Source organism: Trachypithecus francoisi, unplaced genomic scaffold (genome assembly GCF_009764315.1).
Source record: "Trachypithecus francoisi isolate TF-2019V2 unplaced genomic scaffold, Tfra_2.0 Lachesis_group10, whole genome shotgun sequence".
Classification (NCBI taxonomy): domain Eukaryota; kingdom Metazoa; phylum Chordata; class Mammalia; order Primates; family Cercopithecidae; genus Trachypithecus; species Trachypithecus francoisi.
In genome coordinates, this window is record NW_022681455.1 from 97,107,961 (window position 1) to 97,129,522 (window position 21,562).

Below are 21,562 nucleotides of genomic sequence, written 5' to 3' on the forward strand. Positions count from 1 at the left end.
GGCTGGATAGAAAATGAAAACTGTTCCTTCACCAGGGAGTCTGAGAAGCCCCGTGTAGGATTCATCTAACTTAGGCATTGGAATCTACCTCCTGTGGTCACTTTCAATCCCAAAATCTGCTGAGAAACTGAATTTGGGCAGGGAAGCCTGAGAATCACCATGAGGAATGGAGAAGTGTCTGTGCCACATTTGACGTGATTTGAACTGATCGTGTATGTTGCCTGTCCCCATATGATCTGGCACCGTGCAGGTGCATTTTGTGGAAGATAAAGCTCAGTGAGTTAGCAGGACTTGCCTGAAGGTGCTCAGACTGTTGGAGGCTCACATTTCCATCCAGAGACCAGTCTCTTAAACTCCCAGTTCACTCTTCCACCCCAGTCCCTTATTCCAAAAAACACACAGGAACCAGAACCAGAATCAAGTCTAAGTGTTTAATTATGATTCACATATTTCACAGGAAAACGAATGCAGCAAATGGGTCAAGGTTGTATCAAAAAAGCAAAAAATCCTGGATTTTACTAAGCAATCTATATTTGGGAGCAGGGCTGTCCCAACATCAGGTGCAGCAGCTGCACTTGTCCAATACCCCTTTGCAGATGCAGCCCTGGGCACACTTGGCACAGCCCACGGGGCAGCAGGAGCAGCAGCCTGGGGAGGAAGGGAGAGTGAGAGGTCAGAGCAGACTGGACCAGAGACCTCCCTGCCCCAATAGAGGCCTGTCTCCATCCCTGCCTCCAGACCCTGAGGACCCTTAGTTGAGGATGGCATGGTTTTGTCAGGAGATAACTGGTGCCACTGGGGTGGGTCTTCCTATGAGAAAGCTTTCCCATGCCACATAAGCCCTGGAAAGGCCAGAAGACTAGACAGGCAGTGATGGCCTACAGGGACAAAGGAAGGCCAGTTCCTGAGAAGTATGCACTCAGGGCCATCCTTGGGTTCCCTCCCAACCTTAGCCACAGCCCCAGATTCCTGGAGATGGCCCCGCACTCACTCTTCTTGCAGGAGGTACATTTGCACTCTTTGCACTTGCAGGAGCCAGGGCAGGTGCAGGAGCCACCTGCAAGGAGAGAAAAAGCCAGGCAGTGGTGAGTGAGACGCAGAAGGTACAGCAGTGGGTCAATAATTGTCCAGTTCCCCCTCCTCTGTGCAGGCCCAGCCCTCAGAGCTGCTTTCCCACTAAGAGCAGAGGAAGAGAAGCATCATGTCCTCTCCCTTCATGCTAGGAAAACCAAGCACCCGCCTATTTGTATTCCAAAGGAAAGTCCCAGGCTCCAGACATGGCCCAGGAAGACTGCAACTTCGACTTTCTGTCCTGAACCTGGAAGAGGCAATGTCCCCTCCTATCCAATGCCTCCATTCCAATCCAGCTGCTAAGAGTCAGGTTAGAGAACTGGGGCTTAGCCAGCAGCCCCGTGACCAACTGGGTGACATGGAGCAGGACAGCCTTGAGCCTCAGGACCCTCAACTCTGACACAGATGCACAGGGAGGAGGGACATGCTCTCAGGAGCTTGGCCGAAGGAAAGCACTGGACGAATAAAGGAGTCCTCTTCAGCTCAGATCGCAAAAGAAGACCTCCTCAAACCCAGGGACACTCTCCATGATGTCTGAGAATTCGGCATCCCAATGAGCAGAACCTGGGCGCCCCTTACCAGAGGCGCAGGAGCAGTTGGGGTCCATTGCAACAGGAGGCAAGAGTGGAGTCCCAAGCGAGAAGAGAAGAGGCAGTGGTGGACGTGGAAGGCGTGGTGGAGCCCAACAGCCAGCAGCTGTATTTATAGTCAGGAAACGGGGCCGGGCGCAGACGTCCGGCCCGCCCTTGCACCCACCCCGCTGAGTCAGCACCGCCAGCTGTCCTGGGCTGGGCTGTGCGCAGGAGATGGGCCAGGTGCAAGTTCCTTGAGCGCAGCTGGGTGCACACCGTGGGATCGCCCCTTACGCAATGGCTCGCGAGGGAGGCGCTGTGCACCCGGGTATGCGACTTCTCTCACCCTGCCTGGCCTTTCAGCTTCCCTGAAGTTGCCTGCTACACCCGCCCCTTGGCGTTCCGCCTACCCCAGTATTCTGGATTTTCCCCCACCCCTACCAACGCCCAGGTCTCAAGTCGATCGCTAAGCCTTTCCTGGAGTGGAGGGCAACCCCAGTCTTGTGCTCCACTTTCTGGATCTGACAAAGCAAGGAGCACAGCAAGGTAGTAGTGTGCAAAGGTAGGCCAAGGGTGCAAACTTCACATCTCTGATCTTATCTGCCCTGTCCCGGTTCCTACCTCAGTCCTTTGGCCACATTTCTCCTGTGCACAGCAACACTGAAGACACAGGGCTCTGCCTCTCTCTCTTCCATTCTCCACTCTTGAGGGGCTGAATGGGCCACATTTGTCCAGGTCCTCCTTTGCATAAATCTCTCCAGGGTCTCTCTACAGCCTAGCCGGGTACCCCACTACAGGATGGCAGTTTTGAATGTGTGAGATGTCCCCAGAAGAGGGATCATTGAAGGTGATATGAAGATCCTGCATTAAATTAGAAAGCAAGAGAGCTGGTTATTTTTCCTTCCATATTCCTATTACTCTACCTTACACGGGTCCGTGTTTGGCCGTTTAGTCACTTTCTATCTTTGAGCTCTCACAGCAACCCTAAAGGGACGTGAGTTCTATTCATGAACCCGTATTCCTAATCTGGACAATGACAATACCAGGAGTTCAAGCCACTAGCCCAGGGTCAGGGGGCTGGGAAGTGACACTGCCGGGTGTGAATCCTGTCAGTTTCTCAAGGGAGAGAAGTCAGTGATGAAGTTTCCCTATGGCTTAGGTATGTTCATCTCTTCACTACTTGAAATCTTTAAACAAAACCAAACATCAAGGTCAGTCCTGGAAGCAAAACAGACATAGAGGGATATGAATAAGTATACTTTGATGGGAGGGAGGCAGAGCCCTGTGTCTTCCGTGTTGCTGTGCACAGGAGAAACGTGGCGGAAGAACTGAGGTGGGGAAGGGGAAAGGGACAGGCAATGCCAGAGATCCGAAGGTCGCATCCTCCGCCTGTCCTTTGCACACTACTCCCTTGCTATGCTCCCTGCTCCCGCCAATCTAGACAGTTGAACAAGAGACTGGGGTTGCAATGGACTCCACAAAAGGCTTAGCTGTTGGCAAGGGGATGGGCAGGCCTCGGGGTGTGGGGCGCAGGTCAGGGTCTCGGGCCACGCGGAACGCCAAGGGTAGGGGAGTAGCAGGTAATCTCAAGGAACTGGGCAGACCCGGCAGGGTGAAAGAAGCGGCTAACCCGGGTGCACAGTGCCTCCCGCGCTAGCTGGTGCGAAAGGCGCAGCCGCGCGGTGTGCACCGACCTGCACTCAGGGTGCCTTGCGCCCGCACCTCTGCTGCACATAGCCCAGCCCAGGACTACTGGCGGCGTGGACTCAGCTGGTCGGGTGCAAGGGCGGGGCGGGGTCTCTGCTCTCGGCGCCTACCCCTGACTACAAAAGGAGCCGCCAACTATTGCGCTTCACCACACCTTCTACGTGTTCCACTCCCTCTTCCTTTCTCGCTTGGGAACTCCAGTCTCGCTTCGGGTTGCAATGGACCCCAAATGCTCCTGCGCCGCTGGTAAGAGAAGCCCGGGTTCTGTGCCTTGGAATGCCAAATTCCCAGACACCACAGAGAGTGTCCCTGGGTTTCAGGAGGTCGCGTTTTGCGATCTGAGCTGAAGGTGACTCCTTTATTCTTCCTTTGAGAAAGATTCTTCCTATTCTTTCCTCTTGGCCAAGCTCCTGAGAGCATTGCCCTCCTCCCTCTGCCTCTATGTCAGAGTTGAGGGTCCTGAGACTCAAGGCTGTCCTGCTCCACATCATCCCGTTGGTCAGGAGGCTGCTGGCTGAGCCTCAATGCTCTAACCAGGCTCTGAGCCACCGGATTGGATGGGAGGCATTGGATAGGAGGGGACATTGCCTCTTCCGGGTTCTTGACAGAATGTCGAAGTTGTAGTCTTCCCGGGCTGTGCCTGGAGCCTGGGACTTTCCTTTTGAATAAAAACAGGAGGGTGTTCGGCCTTGCCAGCATGAAGGAGTTTCTCTTCCTCTGCTGAGTGGGAAAGGAGCGCTGAGGGCTGGCTTTGCACAGATGAAGGGACACTGGACACTCATTGACCCACTGCTGTACCTTCTGCATCTCACTCACCTTTCACTGGCTTTTTCTCTTCCTTGCAGGTGTCTCATGTGCCTGTGCTGGCTCCTGCAAGTGCAAAGAGTGCAAATGCACCTCCTGCAAGAAGAGTGAGTGTGGGGCCATCTCCAGGAATCTGGGGCTATGGCTAAGGTTGGGAGGGAACCCAAGGCTGGCCCTGAGTGATTGCTTCTGGGGAACTGGCCTTCCTTTGTCCCCCTAGGCCATCACTGCCTTTCCAGTCTTCTGCCCTGTCCAGGGCTCCTGTGGGGCTGGGCAGTCTCTCACAGGAAGACTCACCTCAACATCCACCAGTTGTCTCCTGACAAAGCCGTGTCATCTTGAACTAAGGATCCTCGGGGGCTGGGGTCTGAGCTCGAGTTCGGCCTGCTGTTGGGACAGGGAGCTCCCTGGTCAAGTCTGCTGTGACCTCTGTCTCCCTATTTCCCCAGGCTGCTGCTCCTGCTGCCCCGTGGGCTGTGCCAAGTGTGCCCAGGGCTGTATCTGCAAAGGGGCTTCAGAGAAGTGCAGCTGCTGCGCCTGATGTCGGGACTGCCCTGCTGTCAGATGAAAACAGAATGACACGTGAAATCCAGGATTTTGTTTTCTACAACCCCGACCCATTTGCTACATTCCTTTTGTCTGTGAAATATGTGAATAATTAAACACAGACTTGATTCTGGTTCTGGTTCCTGTGTTTTTTTGGAATAAGGGACTGGGGTGGGAGATTGAACTGGGAGATTAGAGACTGGGCTCTGGATGGAAATGTGAGCCTCTAACAGTCTGAGCGCCTTCAGGCAAGCCCAGTTACATCACAGACCTCCATCTTCTGTAAAACGCACCTGCACTGTGCCAAATCATGCTTCCATGTGAGGATAGAGACATACGCGATCAGCTCCAATCATGTTAAATGTGGCACAGAGACTTCTCCATTCCTCATGTTTATTCTCAGGTTTCCCTGACCAAGTTCAGTTCCTCAGCAGATTTTAGGTTTGAAAGTGACCACAGTGGGCGGATTCCAATCCCTGAGTTGCTTGAATCCTACACCGGGCTTCTCAAACCCATGGCGAAGGGACAGTTTTCATTTTCTATCCATCCCAGATCTAAACCTTCGTAAAGTAATATTAATTATGAAGATAGTGAAACAAAATATAGAACCCACTTTTTACATTTTACACACACACAAAAAAAACTCAATAAATACACAAATAACAGAAAAATGGAAGATTTACAAACTCTGCATATATGTTCATAGATGATTTGCATTGCAGACTGGAAACAGCAGACTGGCCCCACTGTGGACCACACACCTTCAACAGCACAGGCCAGGACATTCTCATGAGGAACCATCAGGCTTGGCCTAGCCAGCGTCACAGACAGCACACTCAGGACACTCGCTGAACCCTGAGAGCTCCCTGATGGAACTTGGCTCTGAATCTTTGGAAATTCCTCCCAAGTTCAGGCTGAGGTTGTTCCTCTTTCAAGCTCCAGCCCTTGACTATTTCAAACCAGCATGCTCCTGGCAAGACACTGTGATTATGGGTTGCAGATGAAGTTATTTTGGAATTTTGCTTTTGATTTCATCATCTCCATAATTGCTAATACTTTATTTACTGAAGTTCTCAGAACACAGCTATGGCAGATTGTGCAACTGGCTGAGTGTGGTGATGTTCCTCAGGAAGGAAAGAGTCCTGGATGTCTTGTTAATGACAAGTCCTGGATGTCCTCCATTTGTTGGGGGAATGTTATTTGATGTTCAATCCGTAAGAAGGAAGGTGAGTCTCCTTGCCTAGAAGTCAGTACCACACTTACCTGCTGCTTCCCTGTGAAGCGATTTCAGAAGGCAGCCTATACCTAGGGCATAGTTTTAGTTTTCAGGCAGTCCTAGTTCACAGCCCACTCCACCACTTACTAGCTGTGTGGTTTGGGCAAAACTCTCTGAGCATCTAGTGCCTCATTTGTAGAAAGGAGATTATTCTCAATGCAGGAATTAAATGAGAGAGTGGGCCAGGCACAGTGGCTCATCATGCCTGTAATACCAGCACTTTGGGAGGCAGAGGTGGGAAGGTTGTTTGAGCCCAGGAGTTTGAGAACAGCCTAGGCAACATGGAGAAACCCCGCCTCTACAAAAATTAGATGGCGCAATGCCATACACCTGTGGTTCCAGCTACTCTGGAGGCTGAGTAGGGAGGATCACTTGAGCTCAGCATGTAGAAGTTGCAGTGAGCCAAGATCGCGCCACTGTATTCCAGGTTGGGCAACAGAACAAGACCCTATCTCAAAACAAAACAAAACAAAAAACATAAACAAAGCAAAACAAAAAACAAAAACAGAGAGAGAGTGGCCTGGCTGCTGCCTAGGTTTTAATAAGCAATAGTCATTATGATCATTCTCTCTGCACTGACTTTCTTGGAAAAAGATACCATTAAATCCTAACTTGCTCTTGAAGAAAGGCTCATTGGTTTGGAAGCATTGCTCTGGACGCGATGCTGTGGAGGTGTTGCATCCCTGGCTGATCCACTGCCAGGAGGAGTGTGGACGTCCTCCTGCAGAAAGTCCTCTGTGATAAGACACTGCCCCAACATTTGAACACACATAAAATCCTTTCCCATTATTCATGTCATTTGACTTTCATGCAACTTGTTGAATGGAAGTCACAAGCTTCAGGACAGGGACAAAAAATATTCAGGGACTGGCATGCTTGAGTCATCTTTCAGAGGAATTAAACAACCTGCCCAATGCCACACAACTGAGAAGGAAAGGGATGAATGAACCTACTGTACGGCTGGTCTCTGGCCCTGCCCACAGCTGGCAGACCATGCCATCCCTGGATGCCGAACCCTGCCCATCTCAGTTCAAAGCCATAAGGGATGTTGGAGATGAACAAATTTTGCTCTTGGCTTGAGAGATAGGAACTGAAGCCCAGAGAGGTCACAGCTATGCACAGGGATCTGACCACTAACTCAACGTGCTTCCACTGCTGCCTCCAGCCAGACATTCGGCGTCCTCATCTTTGTGTTGACTTGGTGGCATAGAGCACAGGGTAAGGACATGATGCTGCAGTCAGACTGTATGAGTATGAATCCCACTTCTGCCACTATGTGTGTGACACAACCTCTGTGTCTCAGTCTCATCAGCTGGAGTATAATAATATCTGGTTTGTAAAATTGAAAGTTTTGATTCATGTAAGGAACTTAAAATGGCACCTGGCCAGGGGTGAGTCATTTATAACATTAACTGCTCCTTTTTTTTTTTTTCCTCATTACATATAGCATGGGGGATATTTATTTACTCACAGACAAAACAGCCAGGCCAGATATGCTCATTTGTGTATCCTGTTATTCTCATCTACTACATGAACATGTGTCCTGTGATCAAAAGTGACATTTGCTCTTCCCATATAATATTAATCAACTCTAGGGACATAGAGATATAAGCAACATTTCATGCCTCATGTCAGATAAAAAAGAATCTAATTTCTGCACTCACAGTACTATATTTTACTTAACATATAACATTGAAGTGATTGATATTTTCTTAAATATTATTTTTTATTTAAAGCAAACACTTTTCCACCAGTGAAAATGAAAATCAATTTTATTCCACACATAGAAGATAGTCAGAAAAGGCCGGGCACGGTGGCTCACCCCTGTAATCCCACCACTTTGAGAGGCTGAGGAGGTCAGATTACCTGAGGTCAGGAGTTCGAGACCAGCCTGGCCAACGTGGTGAAACCCGGTCTCTACTAAAAATACAAAAATTGGCCGGGCGCGGTGGCTCAAGCCTGTAATCCCAGCACTCTGGGAGGCCGAGATGGGCGAATCACAAGGTCAGGAGATCGAGACCATCCTGGCTCACCCGGTGAAACCCCGTCTCTACTAAAAAAGTATAAAAAACTAGCCGGGCGAGGTGGTGGGCGCTAGTAGTCCCAGCTACTCAGGAGGCTGAGGCAGGAGAATGGCGTAAACCCGGGAGGCGGAGCTTGCAGTGAGCTGAGATCGGGTCACTGCGCTCCAGCCTGGGCGACAGAGCAAGACTCCGTCTCAAAAAAAAAAAAAAAAAAAAATACAAAAATTACTCGGCATGGTGGCACATGCCTGTAATCCCAGCTACTCTGGTGGCTTAGGTAGGAGAATTGCTTGAGCCCTGGGGACAGAGGTAGCAGTGAGCCGAGATCATGCCACTGCACTCCATCCTGGCCGACAGAGGGAGATTCCTTCTCAATAAATAAATAAATCCCTCAATAGAGAAGTGCTGGCAACAAACTTGGGCCCAAGGAAGGCTTGATCTTGGACACCTTCTTTTAAGAGGCTGGCTAGATTCAAATCAGTGACAAGTTTTCAGCTCTGTGATGTTGAGCAAGTTACTTAAACTTTTTGTTATAGTTGTCAGATTAGTAAAAAGTGTTCATAAATAGTATTTCCCATTAGGATTGTTGGGAGTGTTCCAATAATGAATGATTTAAAGAGGTCAGTCTCATTCTAAATGTTACATAAGAACACTGAAGAGAAATATCCACTTCTCTCCTTGATTGAAAGCAGGATCTGCACACCTAAAGTCATCCTCTTTGGAGGGCATACCTCAGTTTTAAAACTGCCATCCTGCAGTGGGGTGGCCAGTAGGCCTGGGGTAGTCCCAGAGAACTATATGAAAAGGAGGACACTGACAAGTGTGCCCGCCATCACCTCAGAGGAGGAGCATGGAGGGAAGAGAGAGAGGCCGACCCGTGGTCGCCACGTTCTGTATACGGGGGCAACGAGTTTGAGGGTCCTAGGTAGGAAGAGGTACAGGCAATGCAGGGGGAGGGCAAGGGAAAAGCAAAAGTCACCTCCACTGCCATTCATCTGCGCAAAGCTCACTCGCTCTGCTCCCCGCTCCAGCCAATGAAGAAGGTGAGCACGAAGATGGAGCCGCGCACGGACCCGGGAGAGTCCAAGCTGATGGAGACGGTGCAGGGCGAGAGGAGAGAAAGGGGTGGGGAAAGCGCGACCACCTAGGAAGGGGAAATGACCCTTAGGATGGCAGGGACGCAGTACTTCTGGCAGCACAGCCCCTCCCGCGCGAGCGGGCGCCAAAGGGGCGGACCCAGGGAGCCCACCAGGCTGCACTCAGGAGACTGTGCGCCCGAACCGCCTGCTGCGTACCGCCCACCCCAAAACCGCGCGCGCCGCGGATTCCGTGTGGTGGTGGGGGAGGGGGTGCTCTGCACCCGGCCCCGTCCTCCAACTATAAATTGAACTCCGGGTTCCTAGAATCCACGACGCTTCCCACCTGCCCCACTGCGTCTTCCCCTCTCCCTTAGGAACTCCAGCTTCACCTCGACTCGTCATGGACCCCAACTGCTCCTGCTCCACTGGTAAGAGATACCGGGTTTCGAGGCCTTAGGATCTCCATTTTCATTCCAGAGGATAGAATGTCCCCAGGACAGGAGGGAGGTGCATTTTGAGCTCATCCTAAAGTGAACTCCTGTACTTTGCACTTCTCGTGCTTTTTCCCCGTCAAGCGCCTTCATCACCACTTAGAACGCTGCCATCTTCCCAGCGCCTCCCATTTCTGAGAAGACTGAGGCTCAAAAGTGCCAGGTCACCCAGATAGCCAGTGGGGTCCTGGGCTAGGACCCAGTGCTCTGTCCAGCATTAGAGCTGCCTGAGGTGGATGGGAGGCAGGAAGCATTGCCTCTAAGGGATTCCTGACAGAAGGCCTTGTGGAGTAAAATTAGGAGGGCGCCTGCCCATCGGAGCCTGTGTGGAGAAAAGGTGGGGCTGAGCTTCCGTGTGCCTGAGCAAAATAGGGTACCAGGTTTACTCGTGCACTGAGCAGGAGGATGCTGAGGGCCTGCTCCTAACCCTGCACCACACCCACTGCTCACTGCCTTTTTCTCTTCCTTGAAGTTGGGTCCTGCACCTGTGCCGGCTCCTGCACATGCAAAGAGTGCACGTGAACCTCCTGCAAGAAGAGTGAGTGCGGGACCTTCCCTGAGAATCTCGGGGCTGGGCTGAGTGAGAGGAGGGATCTCAGATTGTGCAGGCAGGCGCAGGCTCATCACTAGCTTCCCACATCACCTGAAACGGATTCAGGATCAGAGCTGGAGGAACATTAGAGACGGTTGATTCCCAACCAATCTTCATTCTTAACAATGGGGAAACTGAGGTCACAAGAGGCACCAGCTGGCCAACCATAGACCTGATTCTTGAAGACTTTCCTCACTGAAGTGTATGGTCCTGGCGAATTGTCCTTCCTTTGTCTGCACAGTCCCAGTCACTGCCCGTCCAGTCTTCTGCCCTGTCCTGGCTCAGTGGGGCTGAGCAACTTTTTCATAGGAAGGCTCTCACTGCAAAGATCCACCATTGTCTCCTGACAGAGCGCACCATCCCGAACGAAGGCTCCTTCCGGTCTTGGTGCGAGCTTGAGCCAGGCCCGCCGTAGGGGCAGAGAGGTGCCTGTTCAAGTCAGCTGTGACCTGTCCCTCTCCCCTTCTTGCCCAGGCTGCTGCTCCTGCTGCCCTGTGGGCTGTGCCAAGTGTGCCCAGGGATGTGTCTGCAAAGGGACATCTGACAGGTGCAGCTGCTGCCCCTGATATAGGGAAAGCTCTGTTCCCGGAAGTAGAAATTGTACGAACCCGGAATTGCTTTCCATACAGCACTGACCCGTTAGTACATTTGGTTTTTTTTTTAAATAAAATATGCTAATGATAATAAAAGTTGACTTTATTCTGGCTCGGTTTTATTTTGTGTGCCTTGGACAAAAGTGACCTGATACCCAACAGAGCTGGGATGAGGGACTGCATTGAGAGTCCAGACTCATGGGTGCTGGTACCATGTCCTATCACCTTTCACACTGAGTGCCTTAAGGCAAATCACATTACCTGTCTCAGCTAAAAAATGTAAAAGCATTATACATGTAGGCCGGGCATCAGTGTTCACACCTGTCATCCCAGCACTTTGGGAGGCCGAGGTGGGTAGATCACAAGAAGTCAGAAGTTCAAGACCAGCCTGGCCAATGTGATGAACCCCCCTATCTCTACTAAAAATACAAAACTTAGCCACGTGTGGTGTCAGGTGCCTGTAATCCCAGCTATTTGGGAGGCTGAAGCAGGAGAATCACTTGAACCCAGGAAGCGGTGGTTGCAATGAGCTGAGATTCCGTCACTGCACTCCTGCCTGGGTGACAAGAGGGAAACTCCATCTCAAAAAAAAAAAAAGCAGTATACATGTAAGAGATATAATGGTATGGGCATCTGTTACAGACCTAAGCTTTGGGAAAATGAACTAAAATGAATTAGTATGAAATATAAAAACAAAATCTTTATATTCAACAGGAAAATTATTAATAAATATAAATATATGAAAATAATAGATATGAAAAACATAATACATGAAAAACAAAATATATGACTATATTTAATATATAAATATATAAAATATATAAGAAACAGAAAAATAAAAATGTACAAACATTGCATATTTCTCCTAGGGTGTGTATTTCACACTGGGAACGGTGTGTAGACTGACCCTCGTGCGTGGATCACTCACCTTCAGCAGTGCTGGCCTGGACATGTCCAGAAGGAACTATCAGTCCTGAACTGCCCCGTGTCACTCATGGAACTCTCGCTACCCCTGAGAGCTCCTTGTTCTGACTCGGCTCTGAATTTTGGAAGTTTCTCCCAAGGTCAGGCTGCAGTCTCCTCCTTCAAATTCCAGCCCTTGGTTACTCCAGGCCAGCACAGTGAATAGGGAGATGGAGCAAAGTGTCCAGCATTATCCTGGCAAGCTGACTGTAGATAGCAACTGGGGCTCCCAGGTGAAGTATTTGACTCGGCCTCTGCAGTAGTGATGGCATATTCTGTAGTTTGAAGGGGTGTGGTGTGCATTGAGAAGGATGAGGACTGATCATTGCTACCAACAGCTGATCCCTCCAGCTATCTGCTCAGGGAATTGTTATTTGTGGTTCAATCACAGGGAAGATGAGACAGGTGACCCAGGAGTCAAGACCTAAATGGGCTGCAGGTGTTCTTTGTGAAGAGGGAATTTCAGAAGGGAGCCTGGGCCAAGTGCAGGCTTTGCTGTCACACAGCTGGGTTCACAGCCCACTTCACTTCTTATTGGCTGTGTGGCCTGCACAAGTCACTTAACCTCTCTGAGCCTCCATTTCCTCATCTGTATTCAGGTGATTATATTTCCATGCAGGGATCAAATGGGACAGTGGCCTGGTACTAGTGGCCTAGGGCTTACTGAACAGTGCTATTATAATCATTTCTCCATGTGGACTTTCTAGACAGACAATCCTGTTAGCTCCCATCAAGCTCCTTGGAAAAGGCCCATCTGCCTACAGGTATTAAGTGGACTGAAGTTGGAGACGGGTTTGGAGTCTTGCTGTTCTGGTCTCAAGGGCATATGGATGACCTGCACCAGCTCTCTGCGATAAGAGACTGCTCCAGCAGACAGAGAACAAGCCTTTCCCACCTTTCAAGTCATTTGATTGTCATACAAACCAGGGACACAGTGAATGTGCAGGGTTTGGTGAGATGGTGCTGTCTTCTAGAGGAGTTGTACTGTCTTCTAGAGGAGTTAAGCAATCTTCCCAAGGTCACACAGTTCAGAAGTAAAGGCATGAATGAATCTATGCTGTGGGTGTCCTCATGCCCTCGCCGTAGTGGAAGATCATGCTGTCCATGGATGCTAAGCCCAGCCCCTCACATTCCAGAGCTGGAAGGGCCCATGGTTAGTTAGCCCAATTGTGCCCCTGACTTGATAGCTGGGGAACTGAAGCCCAGAGAGGACATACAGCTATGCAGAGGCTCTGATTGCCAGCTAAGTGCTCTTCCCCCGTGCCTCTGTGACAGAGTTAGTGTTCTCATGTGTCACATGACAGGGTGACATAGGGTTGTGGTTGAGGGAATTATCCTATGGTCAGCCTGTATGAGTGCCAATCCCAGATGTATTATCTTGTATACCTGGGTGACACAACCTCTCTGTGGCTCGTTTCCTGTACGGTAAAAGGGGCAGAATATAATAATACATCACGTGCTGTATAAGGACGTTTTAGTTATAGATGCACTACATACAGGATGGTGGTCCTATGAGGTTATAAGGTAATTGTACTGTATCTTTCTATGTTTAGCTATGTCTAGATACACAAATACCACTGTGTTATAATTGCCTTCAGTATTCAGCAGAGTAGCATGCTGTATAGGTTTGAAGTTTAGGAGCAATAAGCCATATCACATAGCCTAGGTCTGTGGTAGTCCATAATATCTAGGTTTGTTATTATACCCTTTACACTGTTTGCACAACCATGAAAGCACCTAACAATGCATTTCTCAGAATGTATTCCCATCACTAAGCAGCATATGACTGTAATGGGGTCTGACTTGTAGAAATACATGATTTAATAGGTATAAAGAAATTAGAATGGTGCCTTGTACATGGCAAATGATCTATAATATTAACTATTATTTTGTTATTTTTATTCATGGTTGGTATGGCCTAACTGCTTGTGTGCCTCCAATATTCATATGGGCAAATCTAATTTTCAATGTGTTGGTATTGAGGTGGTGCATCTGGGAGGTGACTGAAATAAGAGGACCTAGTGTTTATGAATGGGATTAATAAGAAAGGCCTGAGGGAGCTTGTTTAACCCTTTCCACCATGTGAGGACCCAGCAAGAAAGAGCCACCCATGAGGAACGGGGCCCTCACAAGACTCCAAATATGCTGGTGCCTTGACCTTGGACTTCCATGCCTCCAGAACTGAGAGAAATGTATTTCTGCTGTTTTAAGTTACCCAGTCTAAGGTATCTGGTTATGGCAGCCCAAACATCTCAAATAATGGCATAGTTGACATTTTTACTCCAGACAAAAGAGCCAGGCCTGGTGTTCCTTCCTGTGTGTCCTCTGTCTTTCTCATCAGCCACATGAGCATTGACCTGTGGTCCGGACAGGGTCCTGCACTCTTTCCACAAAACAGGGATTCACACCAGCAATATAAAGCCATGAATAAGACAGTCCCTGTCCCCATAACAGAAACGGAAGGATGCCTGCCAGTTCTGCTATCACCTGTACCAATATGTGAGTTAACTTTTTCTTTCAAATGATTCCTATTTGCTTAGAGATATTTAGATGAAAAGCAAACTCCTTGCCACTACTGAAAAAAGAATTAGTTTAACTTCCAGACGTAGAAGGTTGCCATCAAATTATGCTTATTCATATTCCCTCTGCATCTCTGCTTTGCTTCCAGGACTGACCTTGATGCTTGCTTTTGTTTAAAGATTTCAAACAGTAGAGAGATAAATATACCTAGGCCAAAGGGAAGCTTCATTAGTGCCCTCTCTCCCTTGGGATGCTGACCGGATTCAGACCCAGCAGTGCCACTTCATAGCCCTCTGACCCTGGGCTGGTGGCTCAAGCTCCTTGTATTGTCGTTCAGATTAGGAATATGGGTTACGGCTGGGCGCGGTGGCTCAAGCCTGTAATCCCAGCACTTTGGGAGGCCGAGACGGGCGGATCACGAGGTCAGGAGATCGAGACCATCCTGGCTAACACGGTGAAACCCCGTCTCTACTAAAAATACAAAAACTAGCCGGGCGAGGTGGCGGGCGCCTGTAGTCCCAGCTACTCGGGAGGCTGAGGCAGGAGAATGGCGTAAACCCGGGAGGCGGAGCTTGCAGTGAGCTGAGATCTGGCCACTGCACTCCAGTCCCGGCGACAGAGCGAGACTCCGCCTCAAAAAAAAAAAAAAAAAAAAAAGGAATATGGGTTCATAAATAGAATGCATATCCCTTTAGGGTTGCTGTGAAGGTTCAAAGTTGCAAAGTGACTAAACAGGGCCTAACACGGATTAATGTTATGTAGAGTAATAGGAATATGGAAGGAAAAATAACCATGTTTCTTGCATTTTAATTTAATCCAGAATCTGCCTATCACCTAAAATGATCCCTTTTCTGGGGGCATCCCACATTTTCCACACTGTCATCCTGTAGTGGGGTGCCCAGCTAGGCTGTGGGGAGACCTGGAGAGTTTTATGCAAAGGAGGACCCCGGCAAATGTGCCCATTCAGCCTCAAGAGTGGAGAATGGAAGCACGGGGGCAGAGCCCTGAGTCTGTTCTGTCCCTAAACATAAGAGAAACGTGGCCAACTGACCGAGGTGGGGACGGGGACAGGGACTGGCAATGCAGGAAATCCGAGCGTCACATCCTCGGCCTCTCATTTGCACACTGCTCCCTCGCTATGCTCCCCTTTCCTGCCGATCCAGGGGATCCCTGGATCACCCAGGGGCTCTGGGAAATGCAAAGCTACACACAGTGGAGCGGGGGCTGGGGGTGTGTAGACGGCTGGGATTCTGAGTTTCCTGGCACTTTTAGGAAAGGGAGAGGCAGGCAATGTCAGGGAAATTGGGAAGGGCAGGCAGGACGCCAGGGACGCCACGTACCGCCAGATTCACAATCAGCTGGGTCAAAAGGTCGGGCCCGGCGGTGCGCCCGGCTCTTGGCTCACGGGGTGGTGCACCCGGCCCAGGATCGCTGGCGGTGCAGACTCAGCGGGCGCGGGTGCAAGGACCGGGCGGGGCCTCTGCGCCCGGCCCGCTTCCCGTGCTATAAAGGGAGCCGCCGGCGCCTGGGTTCCACACCGCTTTCGTCTGTCCCGCTGAGTGTTTTCCTCTTCATTAGGAACTCCTGCTTCTCCTTTCCTCGAAATGGATCCCAACTGCTCCTGCTCGCCTGGTAAGGGACACCTGGCTCCACGCCTCGGGATGCGCGTTTCCCAGCCACAGTACAGACTATTCCTGGGTTTGAAGAAGTCGCGTTTTAAGTTCTGAGCTGCAGGGGCTCCTTTATTTCGTTAGGTGCTTTCTTCCCTATCACGTCCCTGAGACCACCTCCCTCCTCCCTGTGCCTCTAAGTCAGAGTTGAAGGTACTGAGGCCCAAGGCTGTCCTGCTCCATGTCACCCAGTTGGTCAGGGCGCTGCTGGCTGAGCCCCAATGCTCCGACCAGGCTCTGAGCAGCCAGAGTGGATGGGAACCCGGGGGGCTGTTGCCTCTTCGGAGTTCAGAACAGAAGGTTCTGGCCTTCCCTCTTCTTAGGCTTCCTGGGTTGTGTCTGGAGCCTGGGACCTTGCTTGTGGGGTAAAAGCAAGAGGACACTTGCCCTTCCCAGAATGAAGGGAGAGGAGATGGGGTTCTTTTCCTCTCCCCCGAGTGGGAAAGGAACTCTGAGGGCCGGTCCTGCAGCAGAGAGAAGAGGGGACTGAAGCGTTACTGACCAGCTGCTGTACCTTCCGCATCTCACTCACTGCCTTTTTCTCTTCCTTGCAGATGGTTCCTGTGCCTGTGCCAGCTCCTGCAAATGCAAAGAGTGCAAATGCACCTCCTGCAAGAAGAGTGAGTGCGGGGCCTTCCCTGGGAATCTGGGGTATAGGCTAGGTTAGAGCAGGGAACCCAGAGTTCTGCAGGCAGGGGGCAGGCCTATGACCAGCTTCCCCAAACCCCTCCCTCAACACCTGATTCAGAATCAGACCTCAAAGTGCCTTAAAAATGGGTGAATCCCAGCCTCTTATTACCAAACTAGAAACCAAGGCCCAGAGAGGTTACCAGGTAGTGTTGGGAACAAAGCTGGAATGTGAATCTAGGTCTCCTGCCTCCTGATGCAGCCTTCTTAACCTTTCTGGGTCCTGAAGCACTTAAGGCCCTGGATCTTGGAGACCCCGGGTGATGTGGAACCTGATGATCCAGCCCTTTCCTGCAGAGGCAGCCCAGAGCTTCCCTGGCCTTCCCCAGAACTGCTGTGTCAGGGGTTTGCCCCCTGTCTGATTATGAAGATTTTCTTCATTTAAGTATAGGTTTGGGGGAACTGGCCTCCTTTTGTTCCCATACCTGTCCAGTCTTCTGTCCTGTCTCGGACTCAGGTGGGGCTGGGCAGCTTTTTCATATAAAACCCTCATCCCAAAGATCCACCAGTTCTCTCCTGACAAAGCCATGCCATCCTGAAATGATGGTCCTCTGGGGCTGGAGGCAGGGCTTGAGCCAGGCCTCTGTTGGGGCAGGGAGGTGCCTGATAGAGTCTGCTCTGACCTCTCACTCTCCCCTTCTTCCCCAGGCTGCTGCTCCTGCTGCCCTGTGGGCTGTGCCAAGTGTGCCCAGGGCTGCATCTGCAAAGGGACATCGGACAAGTGCAGCTGCTGTGCCTGATGCTAGAACAGCCCTGCTCTCAGATGTAAATAGAGCCACCTGTATAAACCTGTATTTTTTTTTTTTTTTGTACATCCCTGACCCGTTTGCTACATCTTTTTTTCTATGAAATATGTGAATGGCAATAAATTCATCTAGACTATTCTGGCTCCGGGCGCCTCAATTGTCGTTGGGTATATGGCACTTGGTTCCAGTTGGGTTGTAGGAAACCCAGATTGTGGGACATTTCAGACAGGGGACCATGGCAGTGGGGGGTCTGTGTGCAAGGTTCCTGCAATCCTGCCTGGCCTTGGCTCTCCTTTGTGAACTATGGTAAACTAGGGGGTTTATTCTACCACCCTCTAGCAACAGTTAACAAGTAGTAGCTGCCATTTTTGTGTAGCTGTGACACAGCCTATACTCACCGACCAACTATGGTGCACCTACTGCATACACAGTGAGGCATGGGGTTCTCAGTGGTGAGGGGAACAGGGAGCTTATGGACTGCTGGGGAGAGAGAGAATGATAGAATAAGGAATCTTGTAAGGGAGAAGGTGCTGTGACTGAATGCACTTAGGGTGAGCCTGAATGAAGAACTCTTTCCACTGGGATCTGAGAGCTGCATTCCTGCAGAGGGCACAGCTCCAGCAAAGGTCCGGAAGTGGGGAAGAGCCTGGCACTCGGGGAACAGAAGGCCAGTGTGTGTGAGATTGTGTGAGGGCATAGGGGATAAGCCCATGCTCCCTTTGGAGAGGGGAGGGCAGAGGCCACATGCCTCATTAATCTGAAGGACGGCCTCACTCAGCACAGCTGAACCACTTGGAGAGGCTGGAAGAGTGCTCAAGCCGGTATTCCACTTCCCCCACCTCTGCAGCCCCCTTTCCGATTTGTTTAGGGCTAAGCAGGCCCAGGGAACCTACCTTTTGCTTTTTAATAGGTACCTAGGGTTGCAACCCACTGAAGCAGTCACACAGAATTATTTGGTGAAATAAAATGGCCTCTGCCAGTTCCTCTCTGGTCTCAGGACCAGGAGGTATTTTCCATCCCAGCTGGTATTTGGAGCAACTCTCCAACATGTGGCTGCGTGCCCTGGTGGCTGAGGGAACCTGGAGGTGCCCAGCTTCTGGCTGGCTGTGGAGGGAGAGGCTGGCAAGCCTCACCAAGCAGTGTGGCAAGTGTCTTCATGGAGACCAAACCAAGCTCAGAGGGCAGATCTGAGCCTCCTTGAGGGCTCATGCTAGGGAAACACCACCTCATTGAGGTTGGGCTGGTGTCTGAGGTGCCATCCTCTGGGGAGAGAATCTGGCAGGGACCTCATAAGGCATGGGCAGGAGTGTGATGTGGGCACCGCCCTGTTTGAGATTTGGTCCAGAAGCCCTGGTGCCAAAGTCACAAATGCACCCAGCCATTGCTCTTTCATAACTCTGTTTTGGGAAATTGCAGCTGCCAAACCTCTCAAGGGATAGGTACAAAATGTTTTTGCCAGGTCTGACAAACATGATCATTCAACTTACAACTTCTTTTCCAAGTCATGTGTGAAGTGGCATCCTGTTCATCCATCATCCCCAGTCCTGAGCCCCATCTTCCTTGGGGCTGGGTGGGGCATGATTATTGTGGGTGTCTGTTGGAGAGATTAATTTATAGTCATTCACATTTTTTTTGATGTGGTTCTTATTGGAATGCCTTGTTTAATTTCCAGAAGCTTCAGTGTCAAGCACACCATCATGAAATAGCCTGGTAAAGCAGTTAAGTGCGTCAGCTCTGGAGCCAGGCTGCCTGGCTAGACCCACAGCTCCATTAGTTAAGAGAATGATGTCGTCTCTCTGTGCCTCACATTTCTTAACTGCAATGTGGGGACAATAATAGGACCTAACCCATAGGGTTGTGGTGAGGTTGAATGTGGCTAGCACTGTCCCTGGAGCATATCAAGTCCTCAGTAAATGTGAGCCAGGTTTGGTGTCTGACAATCAGTAGGTGATCCATAAATGTTATCTATGTAATTTGATGAGCACTTATGGGACCCCCTTCAGTATGTAAACCATTGTACTGCCCACAGAGAGGTAAGATATTATATAAATAAGAGCCAATTCCCTTGCTGGAGATCTTATTTAAGTCTCTGTTGAATTCAGGGAGCAATTATTGACCACTGCAAGATGCAGCTGCTGGGCTGGGACAGAAAGCCACATGGGGGCTAAAGATTTCTATCTCCAGGAGAAGGACCCATTTCACGCTGACTCTAGGATAGGCTGGGTGTGAGACAGGCTAAGACAGAGGTATGGATGCTTTGGGAGAAGACTGTGATTTAGCTGGGCCAGGGGAGTAGGAGAAAAACATTCACTTGCCTGGGCGCAGTGGCTCATGCCTGTAATCACAACATTTTGTGAGGCAGAGGAGGGCAGATCGCTTGAGCCCAGGAGTTTGAGATCAGCCTGGGCAACATGGCGAAACAACGTCTCTACAAAAATAAAAAAAAGAATAAATTAGCCGGGCACGGTGGCATGCACCTCTAGCCCCAGCTATTCAGGAGGCTGAGGTGGGTGGATCACTTGAGTCCAGAAGGTCGAGGGTACAGGGAGCTGTGATTGTGCCACTGCACTCCATCCAGGGTGGCAGAGTAAGACCCTGTCTCAAAAGAAAGCCAGATTATTTGGTAGACATGGGGGTCTCACCACGTTTCCCAGGCTGGTCTCAAACTCCCGGACTCAAGCGATCCACCCGCCTGGGCTTCCCAAAGTGCTGGAATTACAGGCATGAGTCACCGCGCCTGGCTTAATTTTTAAAAAAACTTATCACCAAATGGTCAAGACAGGGACATTGCTGAAAATGTCAGACTCAAATTTTGATAGCAGCAAGAATAATTTCTTTGAGGGGGAAATAGATGATGAGGAAAGTATGATTTTTGACACTGGTGCCAGTTAAAGATGATCCAAATATAGAACAAGTGTTCCTTCAACTTCTGATGTCAAACCGGAGAAGTCTAAGAAACATAATAAAGTTCATCTACCTCAAACAAATAAACAATTCACAGCTCCACAAAAGCTAGATGCAAAATACCAGTCTTTCCCTTGCCGACCATTTTGCCTCCCCTTAATAAGTTGTGTCAGGAGACACAACTTGGTGGAACTGGTGTCAACAACGAGGTTTGACTCCTAACGGCAAGAAAACAGAAGTTTATCTGAGGGCCAGGCATGGTGGCTAACGCCTGGAATCCCAGCACTTTGGGAGGCTGAGGCTGAGGTCAGGAGCTCGAGACCAGCCTGGTCAACATGGTGAAACCCCACCTCTACTAAAAATACAAAAAAACAAGAAACAAAAAACTAGCCAGGCATGGTGGTGTGCACCTGGAGTCCCAGCTACTCGGAAGGCCGGCGCAGGAGGATCACTTGAACCCGGCAGAGGCTGCAGTGAGCTGAGATCGTGCCACTGTACTCCAGCCTGGGCAACAGAGCAAGACTCCATCTAAAAAAAAAAAAAGTTTAAGTTTATCTGAGACTCCATAGACATGCTTACCCTGAACAACAGCAAGATATCCCTGAAATGTCACAGGAGACCAGATTACAGCCATGGTCGAGGAAATGCAAGGCAGTGACCGAGGGAGCAAGGCTTCAGAAAAGTCTTGAGATGAATACAAAAGCAGAAGAGACTAATACATTTGAACATTTGAAGTGATAACTTCAGCTCAGGAAGCCATGTTGGCATCATGGGCAAGAATTGCTGTGAGAGCTGTTCAGCCTAAGGCTGTGAATTAGTGTTCTATTTCAGCTTCTGTTGAGGCCTTTTTGATGTAAGCCTCTGGTGTTGAGTGTCGTGTGGTCCATGGCAGACTTATCTCAGCAGACACAAAGGTTTGGGTACACCTGCAGTTTCATGCAAGTCAGGCCTGGGTGCCTACCACCGATAGGAGGATGATTTCTCTCTTCTTGTTACCTGCCTGAATTTTCCCATCCCTATGCATAGAAGATAATACGGTATGTGCTGACTGTGCTAAGAGGAATAAGATAATGAAAAGATGAATGACAATGGAGAAGCAGCAGCAACCTGTTTGAATACAATGTACTAGAGAAGGAGAGATATACTTTCACACCATGCAACATACTATGAAGGAATGGAAGCAAAGACAATTTGAATGAATCCTTGTGATCTACAAAGCAAAATCATAGTGAGTAGGCCTCCACAGTGAAGATGGTTGACTAGCGACACAGTCTCATCTAAAGAGCTCCACAGAAAGTGAGTCTGAAAACCCATTAA

General features: G+C 49.9%; 4 protein-coding genes and 2 pseudogenes across 5 annotated transcripts in view; 4 read left to right on the plus strand and 2 right to left on the minus strand.

Moving 5' to 3' along the window:
- The window catches only part of LOC117087823 (metallothionein-1E-like), a 28,363-nt gene extending 14,892 nt beyond the window's left edge, over window positions 1–13,471 (minus strand). For both annotated transcript variants that reach the window (XM_033218463.1, XM_033218464.1), the window contains exon 1: window positions 13,442–13,471. The gene's annotated coding sequence lies outside the window, so the exon portion shown is untranslated. The remainder of the gene's footprint in view (window positions 1–13,441) is intronic.
- On the minus strand, window positions 424–1,864 carry LOC117087826 (metallothionein-2-like). Its single transcript, XM_033218468.1, has 3 exons — window positions 1,651–1,864; window positions 992–1,057; window positions 424–648 (listed from the first exon to the last, which is right to left on the minus strand). The coding sequence occupies exons 1-3, from the start codon at window positions 1,676–1,678 to the stop codon at window positions 557–559; spliced, it is 186 nt and encodes a 61-aa protein (XP_033074359.1). The 5' UTR covers window positions 1,679–1,864; the 3' UTR covers window positions 424–556.
- On the plus strand, window positions 3,367–4,828 carry LOC117087824 (metallothionein-1F-like). The gene is made up of 3 exons (XM_033218466.1): window positions 3,367–3,596; window positions 4,196–4,261; window positions 4,604–4,828. The coding sequence occupies exons 1-3, from the start codon at window positions 3,569–3,571 to the stop codon at window positions 4,693–4,695; spliced, it is 186 nt and encodes a 61-aa protein (XP_033074357.1). The 5' UTR covers window positions 3,367–3,568; the 3' UTR covers window positions 4,696–4,828.
- Window positions 9,480–10,728, plus strand: LOC117088602 (annotated as a pseudogene).
- Window positions 13,472–15,718: 2,247 nt separating the features above from the next.
- On the plus strand, window positions 15,719–17,477 carry LOC117087819 (metallothionein-1X). The gene is made up of 3 exons (XM_033218459.1): window positions 15,719–15,870; window positions 16,463–16,528; window positions 17,244–17,477. Exons 1-3 carry the CDS (start codon window positions 15,843–15,845, stop codon window positions 17,333–17,335), a joined length of 186 nt encoding a protein of 61 aa, XP_033074350.1. The 5' UTR covers window positions 15,719–15,842; the 3' UTR covers window positions 17,336–17,477.
- A 2,660-nt stretch (window positions 17,478–20,137) lies between these two features.
- LOC117088603 lies at window positions 20,138–21,360 on the plus strand (annotated as a pseudogene).
- The last annotated feature ends 202 nt before the right edge of the window (window positions 21,361–21,562 follow it).